The sequence below is a fragment of the Lipophrys pholis genome (assembly GCF_963383615.2).
Source record: "Lipophrys pholis genome assembly, chromosome: 1".
NCBI classification, from domain to species: domain Eukaryota; kingdom Metazoa; phylum Chordata; class Actinopteri; order Blenniiformes; family Blenniidae; genus Lipophrys; species Lipophrys pholis.
Genome location: NC_137635.1, coordinates 55,055,494 through 55,072,661, shown reverse-complemented (window position 1 = coordinate 55,072,661; position 17,168 = coordinate 55,055,494). Strand labels below are relative to the sequence as shown.

At 49.7% G+C, this 17,168-nt stretch overlaps 1 protein-coding gene across 1 annotated transcript in view; it reads left to right on the top strand.

The window, feature by feature from the left end:
• The window catches only part of LOC308115960 (disco-interacting protein 2 homolog C-like), a gene marked incomplete at its 5' end in the record, with an annotated part of 34,959 nt that overhangs the window by 1,952 nt on the left and 15,839 nt on the right, over positions 1 to 17,168 (top strand). The window contains 19 exon segments of the mRNA XM_080473860.1: positions 397 to 693; positions 1,419 to 1,565; positions 1,764 to 1,883; positions 2,073 to 2,270; positions 4,713 to 4,804; positions 6,315 to 6,425; positions 7,383 to 7,506; positions 8,542 to 8,651; positions 10,263 to 10,359; positions 10,451 to 10,515; positions 10,644 to 10,695; positions 10,698 to 10,736; positions 11,686 to 11,805; positions 12,386 to 12,500; positions 13,048 to 13,187; positions 13,761 to 13,897; positions 14,021 to 14,229; positions 15,101 to 15,215; positions 16,678 to 16,879. Coding sequence (XP_080329986.1) covers positions 397 to 693; positions 1,419 to 1,565; positions 1,764 to 1,883; positions 2,073 to 2,270; positions 4,713 to 4,804; positions 6,315 to 6,425; positions 7,383 to 7,506; positions 8,542 to 8,651; positions 10,263 to 10,359; positions 10,451 to 10,515; positions 10,644 to 10,695; positions 10,698 to 10,736; positions 11,686 to 11,805; positions 12,386 to 12,500; positions 13,048 to 13,187; positions 13,761 to 13,897; positions 14,021 to 14,229; positions 15,101 to 15,215; positions 16,678 to 16,879 — 2,490 coding nt within the window.

Genomic DNA, 17,168 nt, shown 5'->3' with positions numbered 1-17,168 from the left:
CTGATGTCCGTCCATTGACGTCTGTCTGCTTCCTCTCTTCTTTCATCCATTGTGTGTGTGTGTGTGTGTGTGTGTGTGTGTGTGTGTGTGTGTGTGTGTGTGTGTGTGTGTGTGTGTGTGTGTGTGTGTGTGTGTGTGTGTGTGTGTGTGTGTGTGTGTGTGTGTGTGTGTGTGTGTGTGTGTGAGAACTGGGTCAGCTTCTGTTGTGATTCATATCACCACCATCAGTCTCTTTATGCCCTGAGCTTCATGGAAATCACATGCAAATACACACACACACACACACACACACACACACACACACACACACACACACACACACACACACACACACACACACACACACACACCCTGAGGCAGAGATCTGATCATCATTCGAACCCGTTTCCTCCTCAGACACCTCGTCAGGCTCAGAGGGCGAAGGTCAGGGTGACGGTGATGAAGAGGAAGGAGGAGGCGGTGAGGAAGAGGAGGGCGGTGTGGGCGGAGCGTCGTCCAGCCGTGAAGGCAGCATCAGCATGGAGCACTGGATCAGCCGCGCCATCCACGGCACCTCCTCCACCACCACCTCGTCCACGGCCTCCTCCTCCTCCTCCACCCGCAGCGGGGGCAGCGGGGCAGCCCAGCACGTCCTCTTGTCCGCCCAGCACCACCTCCGTCACCACCACCACCACCACCACAACCGCAAGTCAGGTAGGACACCTGCAGGAAGGGGTGGAGCATAGCGTTGGCTCGCCCTGAGTGACGTTAAACAAACAGGAGCCAGTCTGTGGTCCTGAAACATCTCCACCTCTTTCTGAGACCTCCAGGATCCCCTCGCCACAGACTGATGTTCAGATCTACTCACACACTTCTACACACCTTCAACACAGACCAGACACCAACACAAGATACACACACACACACACACACACACACACACACACACACACACACACACACACACACACACACACACACACACACACACTCGTAGATCCACACTGTCTGTGGTCCTCCATCACTTTACTTTTCCTCAAAAAGAAACACTCAGAACTTGTTCGGTGGATTTCTTTTGGATCTTTGATTTTGTCGTTTAACATTCGACCGGGTTAAAAAAAGGTTCAACTAGAGCTACACTCGGTAGAGCACAATATAAAGTCCTGAATGAAGACGAGCTTCAGTTCAACTCTCCTTCGGGTGATTCCAACAAACTTCCTCCCGTCTGAGCAAACAGCAGAACTATTCCTCTGAGGAATAAATAATAACAACGATGATGATGATGATGATGATGATGATGATACTAGAATATCCTGACGAATAGAATCCATGTTTTAGAGGAAGAGGATGAACTCATGAAATAAGTTTTAAAACCAGATCAGAGTGGATGTTGTGACCAGGACCCCCCCCCCCCCCCCCCCCCTCTGGTTCCTCCTCAGAAAACCACTCGGCCCCCCCGGACGTCACCGGGTACACCAACAACACCGCCAACGCCTCCGACGGCGGCCAGGTGGAGCGAGCGCCCGGCTCCGCCCACAAACACACACCTAAGTATGGAAACGCCGAGCTGATGGAGACCGGAGACGGTGAGAGAGAAGCTCAGTGTGTGTGTGTGTGTGTGTGTGTGTGTGTGTGTGTGTGTGTGTGTGTGTGCGTGCGTGTACTGAAGTGTGTGTGTGTGTGTGTGTGTGTGTGTGTGTGTGTGTGTGTGTGTGTGTGTGTGTGTGTGTGTGTGTGTGTGTGTGTGTGTGTGTGTGTGTGTGTGTGTGTGTGTGTGTGTGTAGGCGTTCCAGTCAGCAGCAGAGTCTCAGCTAAGATCCAGCAGCTGGTCGACACCCTGAAGAGGCCGAAGCGTCCGCCGCTCAGAGAATTCTTCGTGGACGACTTCGAGGAGCTTCTGGAAGGTGATTGGACGCGTCGCCTGTCCCGTGACCTCGGCAGGAGGGGCGGAGCTTCATGAGTCAAACTGAAGTGAATTAAGGATGAAACCTGAGTTTGATATCGACAGTAGAAGCAGCTGGACGTTAATCCTGCTGTGAAACACAAGCTGCTTCATCACTAACACTGCTTCAGTAAAACGTCTGAACTCTCAGTCCAGCAGCCGGATCCCAACCAGCCCCGAGCCGAGGGAGTTCCCATGGCGGCCACCAGGGGGGAGCAGCTGGGTGTGGTAACCAACTGGCCCCCCTCCCTGGAGGCGGCGCTGCAGCGCTGGGGCACCATCTCCCCCAAGGCCCCCTGCCTCTCCACCATGGACACCAACGGCAAGCCGCTCAGCCTGCTGACCTACGGTGAGTCCTCATCGGTCCTACACACACACACACACACACACACACACACACACACACACACACACACACACACACACTCAAGCACGCACGCATGCACACACACACACACACACACACACACACACACACACACACACACACACACACACACACACACACTCAAGCATGCACGCATGCACACACGCACACACACACACACTCAAGCACGCACACACACACGCACGCACACACACACACACACACACACACACACACTCAAGCACGCACGCACACACACACACACACACTCAAGCGCGCACACACACACACACACACACACACACACACTCAAGCACGCACGCACACACACACACACACTCAAGCGCACACACACGCACGCACACACACACACACACACACACACACACACTCAAGCACACACACACACACACACACGCACACACACACACACTCAAGCACGCACACACACACACACACACACACTCAAGCACACACACACACACACACACACACACACCCACACACACACTCAAACACGCACACACACACACACCTATAAAATAAAAACCTTATTGCGAATATCAATAAATAATTCGTATTTTATGTCATAAAAAAATCTTCACACATAATAGGGTTAGGAGAGGAGAGGACAGGAGAGGACAGGAGAGGAGAGGACAGGAGAGGAGAGGACAGGAGAGGACAGGACAGGAGAGGACAGGACAGGAGAGGAGAGGACAGAGGAGGACAGGAGAGGACAGGACAGGAGAGGACAGGACAGGAGAGGACAGGACAGGAGAGGAGAGGACAGAGGAGGACAGGAGAGGACAGGACAGGAGAGGACAGAGGAGGACAGGACAGGAGAGGATGATGATGATGATGATGATGATGGTAACTGACCAGCAGAAGCTGAATAATGTTGTTATCCATTCATTGGGAGTCCCTGGAGTTCAGAGGTCAGATTTGATGGTTTATTTCAGTCAGACTCGGATCAGCAGACCTGAAGAGTCGAACACAGAGAAGAAGGACGATGAGGCACAGCAGAGCAATCAGGGAAGACCAGGGAAACAAAACCTCTTTAACTGTTACGATTAACACCGTGCTAATGCTAATGCTAATGCTAACCTCTGCATTCTGTCACTGAACAGTGTCCAAACCTTTTGGGCTCCAGATTGTACAAAACACTGGTGTGTTATTTTTAACGCTCAGATTCGTCAGTGGAAGTTTGAAGCTTCAGGTTTGTTGAGATGAAAACTACATCGTTCATGTGATTCCAGCCTGATGTGCTTTCTGACCTCCTCCAGCGTGCGGTGGTTTACTCTCTCTGCCATGCAGTGGTTTACTCTCTCTGCCATACGGTGGTTTACTCTCTCTGCCATGCAGTGGTTTACTCTCTCTGGTCATGCAGTGGTTTAATCTCTCTGCCATGCAGTGGTTTACTCTCTCTGCCATGCAGTGGTTTACTCTCTCTGGTCATGCAGTGGTTTACTCTCTCTGCCATGCGGCGGTTTACTCTCTGCCATGCAGTGGTTTACTCTCTCTGCCATGCAGTGGTTTACTCTCTCTGCCATGCGGTGGTTTACTCTCTGCCATGGAGTGGTTTACTCTCTCCTCCATGCGGTGGTTTTCTCTCTCTGCCATGCGGTGGTTTACTCTCTCTGCCATACGGTGGTTTACTCTCTCTGCCATGCGGTGGTTTACTCTCTCTGCCATACGGTGGTTTACTCTCTCTGCCATGGAGTGGTTTACTCTCTGCCATGCAGTGGTTTACACTCTCTGCCATGCAGTGGTTTACTCTCTCTGCCATGCAGTGGTTTACTCTCTCCTCCATGCGGTGGTTTACTCTCTCTGCCATGCGGTGGTTTTCTCTCTCTGCCATGCGGTGGTTTTCTCTCTGCCATGCAGTGGTTTACTCCCCGCCATGGAGTGGTTTACTCTCTCCTCCATGCGGTGGTTTTCTCTCTGCCATACGGTGGTTTACTCTCTCTGCCATGCAGTGGTTTACTCTCTGCCATGCAGTGGTTTACTCTCTCTGCCATGCAGTGGTTTACTCTCTGCCATGCAGTGGTTTTCTCTCTGGTCATGCAGTGGTTTTCTCTCTGTCATGCGGTGGTTTTCTCTCTCTGTCATCCGGTGTTTGTCTCTCTCTGTCATGCCGTGGTTGTCGCTGCTAACGGCTGTCATGACACCAGAGTCTTGAGCCGCTCCACTGCATGACAGTTTCGGGACTCATCCACTGCTGAGGCGAATCACCGAGTTCGGTGACGTCACGTCTCACTCCTGGACGTCGGAGCTGAAACGTTTGTTCCTCTGAATTCTGTCGAGGTTTTCTAGCACGCTTCCTGTTTCTGTGCAGTGGCAGTGTGATGTGCAGTGGCAGTGTGATGTGCCATGGCAGTGTGATGTGCAGCGTGTGACGTTTCACTTTCTGGAACCTTCCTGCAGGTAAACTGTGGTCCAGGAGTGTGAAGGTGGCCTTCAACCTGCTGCACAAGCTGGGAACCAAACAGGAACCACTGCTCAGGCCAGGAGACCGGGTGAGTCTAGTACCGGGTGAGACTAGTACCGGGTAGGACCAGTACCGGGTGGGACTAGTACCGGGTGAGACTAGTACTGGGTGAGTCTAGTACCGGGTGAGACTAGTACCGGGTGAGTCCAGTACCGGGTGGGACTAGTAGCGAGTGAGACTAGTACCGGGTGAGACTAGTACCGGGTGAGTCCAGTACCGGGTGGGACTAGTACCGGGTGAGACTAGTAGCGAGTGAGACTAGTACCGGGTGAGACTAGTACCGGGTGAGTCCAGTACCGGGTGAGACTAGTACCGGGTGAGACTAGTACCGGGTGGGACTAGTAGCGAGTGAGACTAGTACCGGGTGAGACTAGTACTGGGTGAGTCTAGTACCGGGTGAGTCCAGTACCGGGTGAGTCCAGTACCGGGTGGGACTAGTAGCGAGTGAGACTAGTACCGGGTGAGTCCAGTACCGGGTGGGACTAGTACCGGGTGAGACTAGTAGCGAGTGAGACTAGTACCGGGTGAGACTAGTACCGGGTGAGTCCAGTACCGGGTGAGACTAGTACCGGGTGAGACTAGTACCGGGTGGGACTAGTAGCGAGTGAGACTAGTACCGGGTGAGACTAGTACTGGGTGAGTCTAGTACCGGGTGAGACTAGTACCGGGTGGGACTAGTACCGGCTGAGACTAGTACCGGCTGAGACTAGTACCGGTTGAGACTAGTACCGGGTGGGACTAGTACCGGGTGGGACTAGTAGCGAGTGAGTCCAGTACCAGGTGAGTCCAGTACCAGGTGAGTCCAGTACCGGGTGGGACTAGTACCGGGTGAGACTAGTAGCGAGTGAGACTAGTAGCGAGTGAGACTAGTAGCGAGTGAGACTAGTACCGGGTGAGACTAGTACCGGGTGAGTCCAGTACCGGGTGAGTCCATTACCGGGTGAGACTAGTACCGGGTGGGACTAGTACCGGGTGAGACTAGTACCGGGTGAGACTAGTACCGGGTGAGTCTAGTACCGGGTGAGACTAGTACCGGGTTAGTCCAGTACCGGGTGGGACTAGTAGCGAGTGAGACTAGTACCGGGTGAGTCCAGTACCGGGTGAGTCCAGTACCGGGTGGGACTAGTACCGGGTGAGACTAGTAGCGAGTGAGACTAGTAGCGAGTGAGACTAGTACCGGGTGAGACTAGTACCGGGTGAGTCCAGTACCGGGTGGGACTAGTAGCGAGTGAGACTAGTACCGGGTGAGACTAGTACCGGGTGAGACTAGTACCGGGTGAGACTAGTACCGGGTGAGTCCAGTACCGGGTGGGACTAGTAGCGAGTGAGACTAGTACCGGGTGAGTCCAGTACCGGGTGGGACTAGTACCGGGTGAGACTAGTAGCGAGTGAGACTAGTACCGGGTGAGTCCAGTACCGGGTGGGACTAGTAGCGAGTGAGTCCAGTACCAGGTGAGTCCAGTACCGGGTGAGACTAGTAGCGGGTGAGACTAGTACCGGAGACCAGGTGAGTTAAACTCTCCCGTTACATCCTGCAGGTGGCGCTGGTCTTCCCGAACAACGACCCTGCCTCCTTCATGACGGCGTTCTACGGCTGCCTGCTGGCCGAGGTCGTCCCCGTGCCCATCGAAGTTCCTCTGACCAGGAAGGTAAAATATCCACCGGAACGTTGTTTACTTCCTCTACTTCCTCTACTTCCTTTACTTCCTTTCCCTTTACTTCCTCTACTTCCTTTACCTTTACTTCCTCTACTTCCTTTACTTCCTCTACTTCCTTTACTGCATCTACTTCCTCTACCTTTACTTCCTCTACTTCCTTTACTTCATCTACTTCCTTTACTTCATCTACTTCCTTTACTTCCTTTACCTTTACTTCCTCTACTTCCTTTACTTCTTCTACTTTTACTTCCTCTACTTCCTCTACCTTTACTTCCTCTACTTCCTTTACTTCATCTACTTCCTTTACTTCCTCTACTTCCTTTACTTCCTCTACTTTTACTTCCTCTACTTCCTCTACCTTTACTTCCTTTACTTCCTTTACTTCCTCTACTTCCTCTACCTTTACTTCCTCTACTTCCTTTACTTCATCTACTTCCCTTACTTCCTCTACTTCCTCTACTTCCTCTACTTTTACTTCCTTTACTTCATCTACTTCCTTTAATTCCTCTACTTCCTCTACCTTCACTTCCTCTACATCCTTTACTTCCTCTACTTCGTCTACCTTTACTTCCTTTACTTCATCTACTTCCTTTAATTCCTCTACTTCCTCTACCTTCACTTCCTCTACATCCTTTACTTCCTCTACTTCCTCTACCTTTACTTCCTCTACATCCTTTACTTCCTCTACTTCCTCTACCTTTACTTCCTTTACTTCATCTACTTCCTTTACTTCCTCTACTTCCTCTACCTTCACTTCCTCTACTTCCTCTACCTTCACTTCCTCTACTTCCTCTACTTCCTCTACTTCCTCTACCTTTACTTGCTCCACCTCTCCTACAGTGACGTAGTTTATCATGATGAATGAAATCAAATGAACCTTGCTGTGGAAACAGGATGTTTGCTGTTATGAATCTCTGTCGCTGATCATGTGACCTGTGGACTCCGCAGGACGCCGGCAGTCAGCAGATCGGCTTCCTGTTGGGAAGCTGCGGCGTGACGGTGGCTCTGACCAGCGACGTCTGTCATAAGGGGTTACCCAAGAGCCCCACGGGGGAGATCCCACAGTTCAAAGGTCTCACGCACTACACACTTGTTTGGCTGGTGTGGGGCGGGCCTGAGGTGATGTCGTTGGTCAACCAGACGGCGCCCGTCATCCAGCTGAGTCCTCAAGATCCAGCACGTCCTTATACGCAGGGACGTTTTGACACACGGAGGTCAGGGGTCAGAGGTCAGAGGTCAGGGGTCAGAGGTCAGGGGTCAGGGTCAGGGGTCAGAGGTCAGAGGTCAGAGGTCAGCAGCTCGGCTCGCGCCGTCCGTCAGCTGGATGAACGAGCAGACTGATGAGAGAGAGAGAGAGAGAGAGAGAGAGAGAGAGAGAGGAGAGAGAGAGAGAGAGAGAGAGAGAGAGAGAGAGAGAGAGAGAGAGAGAGAGAGAGAGAGAGAGAGGAGAGAGAGAGGAGAGAGAGAGAGAGAGAGAGAGAGAGAGAGAGAAGAGAGAGAGAATCTCTCTGATTAATAACCAGTGTTTGCGCTGCAGTAATGGATGTATAAATTAGCTGTGTGTGTGTGTGTGTGTGTGTGTGTGTGTGTGTGTGTGTGTGTGTGTGTGTGTGTGTGTGTGTGTGTGATCACAGTAAAGTGCTCTCTGTATTGATCGGAGGCTTTAAGCTGATTCAGTCCTTCAGACATTAACAGGATTTCACTTCGGCTCCTTCTCGGATTCTCAGAGTCTCAGCGGCTCGTTCTCATAATCGCTCCCAGGTTCTGACAAGTCCCAGTAATTAAAACACAGAACCGGAACTTCAGGCTGAAACTTTCTTAAATATTGTAAAATAAGACGTTTCCTTCCTCATGTTTATAGTTTTGACAAAAAGTTGGTAAAATACGAAGCAGTAAATAAACTGTGTGTGTGTGTGTGTGTGTGTGTGTGTGTGTGTGTGTGTGTGTGTGTGTGTGTGTGTGTGTGTGTGTGTGTGTGTGTGTGTGTGTGTGTGTGCGTGCGCGCGCGTGCGTGCGTGCGTGCGTGCGTGCGTGCGTGCGTGCGTGCGTGCGTGCGTGCGTGCGTGCGTGCGTGCGTGCGGTGCGTGCGTGCGTGTGTGTGGTTCAGGCTGGCCGAAGGTTCTGTGGTTTGTCACCGAGTCCAAACATCTGTCTAAACCTCCCCGAGACTGGTTCCCTTACATCAAGGACGCCACGCAGGACACGGCCTACATCGAGGTAACACACACACACACACACACACACACACACACACACACACACACACACAACACACACTCAGGTGAACCACCGGCAGCATTAATATTGAAGAAAGAATCTCATTGGCTGATGAACAGACGTCTGATCTGTTGTGGAAATGCCAGGAAATAAAACTTGTACACATACTTCAGGAACTTAGATTGTATTTAATGTCAGTAGTGTATTTAATTTTGATAATTTTCTGTGCGATGAGCCACTGTGCTTTAGATAACTCAGAATAATTTCAGATTACTGAAACTGTGATGTGAGTGTCATTCCTTGGATCGATGGAGTTCTGAGCCCCTCAAGTACAGAATGAATGAGACGTGACACTGTGGAGTTTAATGAGGAGAGCAAACACATAAATCTGAGTTGGGCAAAAATATCTGAGAATAAAGATCAAATATATAAATAATAACAGCTTGTCTGCATGTAAACACAGTCGTCATAAAGAAAACTATTTTTGGATGTTTTAAATCACATTGGGCCTTGTAGATTACCGTAATCTCCGGACTAGTGAGCACCTGAATATAAGCCGCACCCACCAAATTTAAAAAGAGAAAAAATGAAAGGTTGGAGTTACGTGATGCACCTGAACGCATCACTCGTGTATCGGTGGCACGAAGCTCGTTATCCTGGAAAATTACAGAAATTAGCAGCGTCCTCATTTAAGCTGCGGGGTTCAAAAGTAGCTGCTTATAGTCCGGAGATTACGGTAGTAATCTGGCATACGATGGTATATATGCCAGATTTTTCCTCGATCTAGAACACGCAGCTGATATGATGGAGACGAAGGCGGTAAACGGATGTTCAGTGTTTCTTTTACCTGTCGGCTGCGATAACTGCAGTCTTTACCTCTCATTTATTGTGTTCGATATGAAATATTGAAGTGTATCTGTATATTCGATAATGTTACTTTAGTCTATATAATTACCTTCGCCAGCGAAAGTTGGGCGAGACGGTTGTGTTTTCGTCTGCATGTATTTATTTATTTATTTATTTACTTACTTATTTATTAGTTTGTATGTATTTTACCAACTTTTTACAAAAACTAAACCCGAATTCTCTGAAATCTTCAGGGATGATTTATCATCATCAAGGATCAATCCATTAGATTTTGGGACGTTAGCGGCTAAATGTTTCAGAATAAATCCCAAAAACCTGAAAAACTGTCCCATATAAAGTGGATGTGAGAGGCGCCTCATGGAGATCAAAGGGGATCAGCGTCTGTTGCCATGGAGACGCTCCCTGCTCAGAGTTTCACAGTGATGTAGCTACCTGACAGGCTAGTTAGCATCGATATGAGCTAACGGCTATCATGCTAGCGAAGCTAACTCGATTCATCAGACAAATGTGGCGTTGGTGAAGGAGTGCGCTCTACCGAGTGTAGCTCTAGTTCTAGTGGTGTGCTCTGTAACACTCAGCATGTGGCTGTAAAGTTTAGGACAAACTGAAACTGTGTGTGTGTGTGGTGTGTGTGTGTGTGTGTGTGTGTGTGTGTGTGTGTGTGTGTGTGTGTGTGTGTGTGTGTGTGTGTGTGTGTGTGTGTGTGTGTGTGTGTGTGTGTGTGTGTGTGTGTGTTCAGTATAGACGTGTAAAGACGGCAGCGTTCTCGGGGTGACGGTGTCGAGGTCGGCGATGCTCACCCACTGCCAGGCTCTCACCCAGTCCTGCTCCTACACAGAAGGTGACACACTCCCTCCAAACCGCCCGCCGCCGCCACAGCGTCCATTTTAAACGCCACCTGAAGGTTTGTGTTTCTGTCCTTCGTCCTGCAGCCGAGACCGTCGTGAACGTGCTGGACTTCAAGAAGGAGGTGGGGCTGTGGCACGCCATCCTCACGGTGAGCGGGGGGGGTGGAGGAGAGGAGGAGGAGGAGGAAGAGGAGGAGGAGGAAGAGGAGGGGGTAATTGTTGTAATACAGAAGCTCAGCCGTCACTTTATCTGTTTTCTTTTCTTTCCATCCGTCAGAGTGTGATGAACATGATGCATGTGGTCAGTGTTCCCTACGCTCTCATGAAGGTCACCCTCTGTCCTGGATCCAGAAGGTCTGCCAGTACAAAGGTAACAGGAACACCTCCTCCATCCTCCCTCCTCCCTCCTCCATCCTCCCTCCCTCCATCCTCCCTCCTCCATCATCCATCCTCCATCCTCCCTCCTCCCTCCTCCATCCTCCCTCCTCCATCATCCCTCCTCCATCATCCATCCTCCATCCTCCATCCTCCCTCCTCCCTCCTCCATCCTCCCTCCTCCATCCTCCCTCCTCCATCATCCATCCTCCATCCTCCCTCCTCCCTCCTCCATCCTCCCTCCTCCATCATCCATCCTCCCTCCTCCCTCCTCCATCCTCCCTCCTCCATCCTCCCTCCTCCATCATCCATCCTCCATCCTCCCTCCTCCCTCCTCCATCCTCCCTCCTCCATCATCCATCCTCCCTCCTCCCTCCTCCCTCCTCCATCATCCATCCTCCCTCCTCCCTCCTCCCTCCTCCCTCCTCCCTCCTCCATCATCCATCCTCCCTCCTCCCTCCTCCATCATCCATCCTCCCTCCTCCCTCCTCCCTCCTCCATGCTCCATCATCCATCCTTTGTATTTTGTTAATTTTCTTCACACATCAGCAGTGCTTGAGTAGAAGAGTGAAGATAAACACTGAGGCTCAAGGAGAACCTTCAGCCTCCAGCCAGAGTACTAGAGTATTAGAGCCTGCGGCCTCCACCCAGAGTATTAGAGTATTAGAGCCTGTGGCCTCCAGCCAGAGTATTAGAGTATTAGAGCCTGTGGCCTCCAGCCAGAGTATTAGAGTATTAGAGCATGTAGCTTCCAGCCAGAGTATTAGAGTATTGGAGCCAGTAGCTTCCAGCCAGAGTATTAGAGTATTGGAGCCAGTAGCTTCCAGCCAGAGTATTAGAGTATTGGAGCCAGTAGCTTCCAGCCAGAGTATTAGAGTATTGGAGTATTAGAGGCCAGTGTGTCCCGCTCCGTCTCACGGCGGTTCCTCCTGCTTGCCTTGCAGCTAAAGTTGGCTTCGTGAAGTCGCGGGACATGCACTGGGCTCTGGTGGCGCACCGCGACCAGCGGGACATCAGCCTGAGCTCACTGCGCCTCCTGCTGGTGGCCGACGGCGCCAATCCCTGTAAGGAGTCTCTCTCCTGTCCAACGTTTATTCAGCTCAATGGACTGATGGAGTTTTTCTTATAGTTTAGATTTATTACACATAAACTGAAATATAACCACTCTGGTTCAGAAGTCCTGAAAATAGAAAATACAGTCTTAAGATTTAATTGAGAAAAATGTTTTTTTATTGTAAATTATATCAGTCAAATAATTTACTTTTCTATGATTTGTTTTTTAAGTGAACTTGTCAATTAATTATATTTTTTAATGTATTTTTACTGAATTCTCTTTGAGAACCTTCCCCACCAATAATCCCCTGCTGGGATTATGATCTGATAATTAAAGCTACATAACATATCTTTGATTATTGATTAAACGCCGCGCTCTAAGTGAAGTATGTCAGTAGTATTGTTGGTTATTTTCACTTGTGTCACAAATGTGTTTTTGGTTTTTCCCAGTACTTGAATATAAAAGCTCAGATTTATAGTTCCCATATGTGGACGATAGTCTGTCACTTTGAGAGTTATAGGAATTTTTAAATAAACTCAGGATTTTCAATATAAAAGCTCCTGCAGCTTTTCCTCTGAAACCGTCTGCAGGGTCGATCTCGTCCTGCGACGCGTTTCTCAACGTCTTCCAGACCAAAGGGTTGAAACCAGAGGTCATCTGCCCCTGTGCCAGTTCACCTGAGGCCCTGACGGTGGCCGTCCGCAGGTACACACACACACACACACACACACACACACACACACACACACACACACACACACACACACACACACACACAACCTTAAATCATCTGTAAAACTGGAAGAAAATTCCAGAAAACAGCGAGATGCGACTCAACAAGGTGAAAGAAGAGAAGAGCAGTGGTCTCAGTTCAGATCCCTGAGGAACTCCATGCTTAAGAAGATTTTGAAAGGTTGTTGTTGAAAAGATCTCTTAAGATTATTTTCTTTGGACCGTCGATAACTTTATTTGGAAAAAATACAGGAAGTCAAACAACCGAAACACGAGGCGATGAGGTTTTACTGGTTTTAAAACGACATTTCTGAGACATTGGAGCCAAACTTAGCAGTTATCTTCTAACAACGTTTCAGATCCCAACAGTCCCGGACAAGTTTTTGAAATCGGCTTCCTGAGGGAAACAGACTCTGTATAAACAGAGACAAATCGAAGTTTTCTGATAATCTGCACATCAGGTGAAGAAATTTCTCTGGTGCGCCATGCTGCTCTGTGTGTGGTGTGGCTCCCCCTGCAGGCCGCTGGAGGAAGGCGTCCCCCTGCCGGGCCGAGGCGTCCTGTCCATGCAGGGTCTGAGTCACGGGGTGATCCGGGTGGACTCGGAGGAGAAGCTGTCGGTGCTCACGCTGCAGGACGTCGGCTCGGTGATGCCCGGAGGTGAAACTCTTCTTCCTTTCTCAAAGTTCTCCTGAGCACAGTTTGTACTTCTGGAGCTCCTGAGAGATTATCGAACACGTTGACTTTCTGCTCGTGACGCCGCGCCGCTGCTTCTTAACGTCTGAGCAGCTGAAATCCAGCTGACAGGAAGTCGACGCAGTAGAAGCAGCTCTTATTTTATCGTCTTAAAATCACTTCAAACAAGAGAAATCACAGATTTCAGACTGAAAAAATCAAATAAAGAAATGTTTCTGACTCTCCTCTGAAATACAAATGAATCATCCGGGGCCTGATGTCTACCGCTGGTGGAAAGTTCAACAAAATCTGTGCAGCAGTTTTGACGTGATCTAGATTATTTTATTACGTAATCGGTGACGTAACGACCAAAGATAGTAAAAATAATCCCAGTTTACTGGAGCATAAATACAGATTCCTCTGAAAATATTGAGAATAAAAGTTTCTTTACTTATAAAAAAGGTGTGTGTGTGTGTGTGTGTGTGTGTGTGTGTGTGTGTGTGTGTGTGTGTGTGTGTGTGTGTGTGTGTGTGTGTGTGTGTGTGTGTGTGTGTGTAGCTCTGATGTGTGTGGTGAGGCCGGACGGCGTCCCTCACCTCTGTAAAACCGACGAGATCGGCGAGCTGTGCGTTTGTACGGTTGCCACGGGAACCTCTTATTATGGGCTGTCCGGGATGACCAAGAACACGTTCGAGGTGAGCTTCCACATGCTTCTGTCAGTGTGTGTGTGTGCGTGCGTGTGTGTGTGTGTGTGTGTGTGTGTGCGTGTGCGTGTGCGTGTGTGTGTGGTTGCTGACCTGGCTCCGCCCCCCTGGCAGGTGTACCCGGTGTGTGGCGACGGGACGCCGATGGCCGACGCCCCCTTCACCCGGACCGGCCTGCTGGGCTTCATCGGGCCCGCCGGGCTCGTCTTCGTGGCGGGGAAGATGGACGGGCTGATGGTGGTCGGGGGGCGGCGGCACAATGCCGACGACATCGTGGCCACGGCGCTCGCCGTGGAGCCCATGAAGTTCGTGTACAGGGGGAGGTGAGTGGTCGCTACAGCCGCCATCACACTGCATCTATCTGACTGCCACACTGCCCCCTCATGGTCTGTGGTGGTACTGCATCATGTGGTTTAGAAAACTTGAACATGAAAGACAGAATTAAGGATTAATAAGTGCAGAGAGAAATGTTTGTATGTGTTTTTAATATAGAGTCAATGAACCTGAACATGTTGGAAATTCTAGTTTTATATCTCAAGATTTTAATTTCACGAAAAGATTCAAGTTTTCATGACAATTATACAACTAAGTATCGTACAGAGCAGCAAAACACTGCTCTTACAAAGAAAACTCATTAAATAATAAGACCAACTTCAAATAATCCAGATTATAGAGCATCTCCCTCCTCTAACATCAGATTATAGAGCATCTTCCTCATATAACATCAGATTATAGAGCACATCTCTCCTCTAACATCAGATTATAGAGCATCTCCCTCCTCTAACATCAGATTATAGAGCATATTCCTCATATAACATCAGATTATAGAGCATATCTCTCCTCTAACATCAGATTATAGAGCATATTCCTCATATAACATCAGATTATAGAGCATCTCCCCCCTCTAACATCAGATTATAGAGCATATTCCTCATATAACATCAGATTATAGAGCATACGTCTCTAACACCAGATTATAGAGCATCTTCCTCATATAACATCAGATTATAGAGCACATCTCTCCTCTAACACCAGATTATAGAGCATCGTCCGCCTATAACATCAGATTATAGAGCAGCTTCCTCCTCTAACATCAGATTATAGAGCATCTTCCTCCTCTGACTGATGACTAATACCAGACATTGAGAGGAACTGGTAACTAAGTAAGAGTAACTAGTTACTTTGTGAGTGCAGGATAGCGGTGTTCTCCATCACGGTGCTTCATGACGAGAGGATCGTTGTCGTTGCTGAGCAGCGTCCAGATTCTACGGAGGAGGAAAGCTTCCAGTGGATGAGCAGAGTCCTGCAGGTCGGAACCTTTCAAAATAAAACTCTGTTTCTGACTCTCTGCATCGCCACATCTGGACTTTATCGTCGCTCCAGCTGCTGAAACTGCGTCTTCAGAGTTTCAGGAGTTCAGCAGGTTCACAGGTAGGGCTTTTCCACCAACGAGAACCAGGTTCTAGTTCAGGACCGGTACCAGGGCCAGTTCTTAAATGAGCTCCGCCAAAGAAGCGGTTCTTTTTAACGGAGCCAGTCAGAGCCACGTCATTGCGTCACTCCGAAACGTGACACGTCACTGATCTCACCAATTTAGCGCTGACAGCGTTTATAGAAGAACCAGGAGACGGACTGTACCAGTGGTTTGGTCCGGGTCGCTCCATCTAGTCTGACCTGAACCTCGGATGAAGACACTGAGTCTCCTCGTCGCTCTATTGGGGTTTGTTCACGTCCGTCTTGTTTTAGTCCAGAGCCCCGGAGCGGACATAGAGACAATAATAATAATAATAATAATAATAATAACCTGAATGATCTTGGCTCTTATTTTCCACCATTCCAACATTCCATAGTGACTTTCTGCTCCTTTCACTTTATTTCTGGACGTGTCTGAATCAAAAGCTTCAACATGGAGGAATGGAGGTGTAGAATGATAGAACTGCTCTACAGCCGTTTCCATGGTAACCTAGGTAACCACTCTGATTAAAGTTCTCTTTCACATGAAGCCATTAAAACCTCATTTTAGCTCTAAAAACTCCAACTTTCATTTCCAGTAGTTTGTAGTTTGTTTAGTAGTTCCTGATGAACCAGAAGTCTGGCTTCATTAGAAAGAAGTTCTGTGGAGCGTCTCATAGCGGAGCGCCCCCTGCTGGCTCATGCAGACCTCAGCCTGCGGTCAGAACGCCAAACAAGACCTGGAGGTGGAGTTAGTCACGATGATGTCATCATGAAAAAAACCACAAAGGAAAACTGCTTCTAAATTCTATGGACCAGCTGACAGACAGGAGGAGCTCTGCGGCTCCAGAGCCAGCGGCTCTGTGATGGCAGATTAAAGAATCTTGTTCCCTCGTATTATTAACTTGAGGGAGCAACTTATTATATCGTTCCCACCAGTTCTTTTTATTTTTCCCTCTATAACTACCCCGGGGCTCCGTGTTCGCTGGAGGTTTCAGAAAGCCGGTTCAGTGTCGCTTCCGCCTTGTAGGTAACGATAACTCCGCCCCCAAATGATGACCTGTCAGCCTCCGCTCTGGCCCCACTCTGGCCCCGCTCTGGCCCCGCTCTGGCCCCGCTCTGGCTCTGTTCAGGCCCAGCAACGATGTGGGGCCAGCGTAGCAGCAGTTTAGCCCCTGTCTGGCCGGGGCTTTGGCAGTGGAAAGACAAAGAACTGGTGCTAAGTCTGTCCCTGGACCAGAACTAGAACCTGGTTCTTTCCGGTGGGAAAACCCCCAGAGACATTTCCTGGTCTTGTTCTAATCTGCTGAACCTTGCAGGCCATCGACGGGATCCACCAGGTGGGGGTCTACTGCCTGGCCCTGGTTCCCTCCAACACGCTGCCCAAAACCCCGCTGGGGGGTCTGCACCTGTCTGAGACCAAGCAGCTCTTCCTGGAGGGGGCGCTGCACCCCTGCAACGTGCTGCTGTGTCCTCACACCTGCGTCACCAACCTGCCCAAACCCCGGCAGAAACAACCAGGTACCCCGGACCAGGACCTGGACAAGACCCAGATCACAACCACACAGAGACCAGAGCCAGGACTAGACCAGAACCATACAGAGACCAGAAACACACAGAAACCACAACCCCAGAGAGACCAGAACCACACAGAGACCAGAACCACAGTGAGATCAGGACCAGGACTGGACCAGAACTATACAGAGACCCCCCCAAACCCCGGCAGAAACCACTAGGTACCGTAGACCAGGACTAAACCCAGACCAGAACATTAGAGACCAGTTACCGTTTCACTGAGCTCCGGTTTACC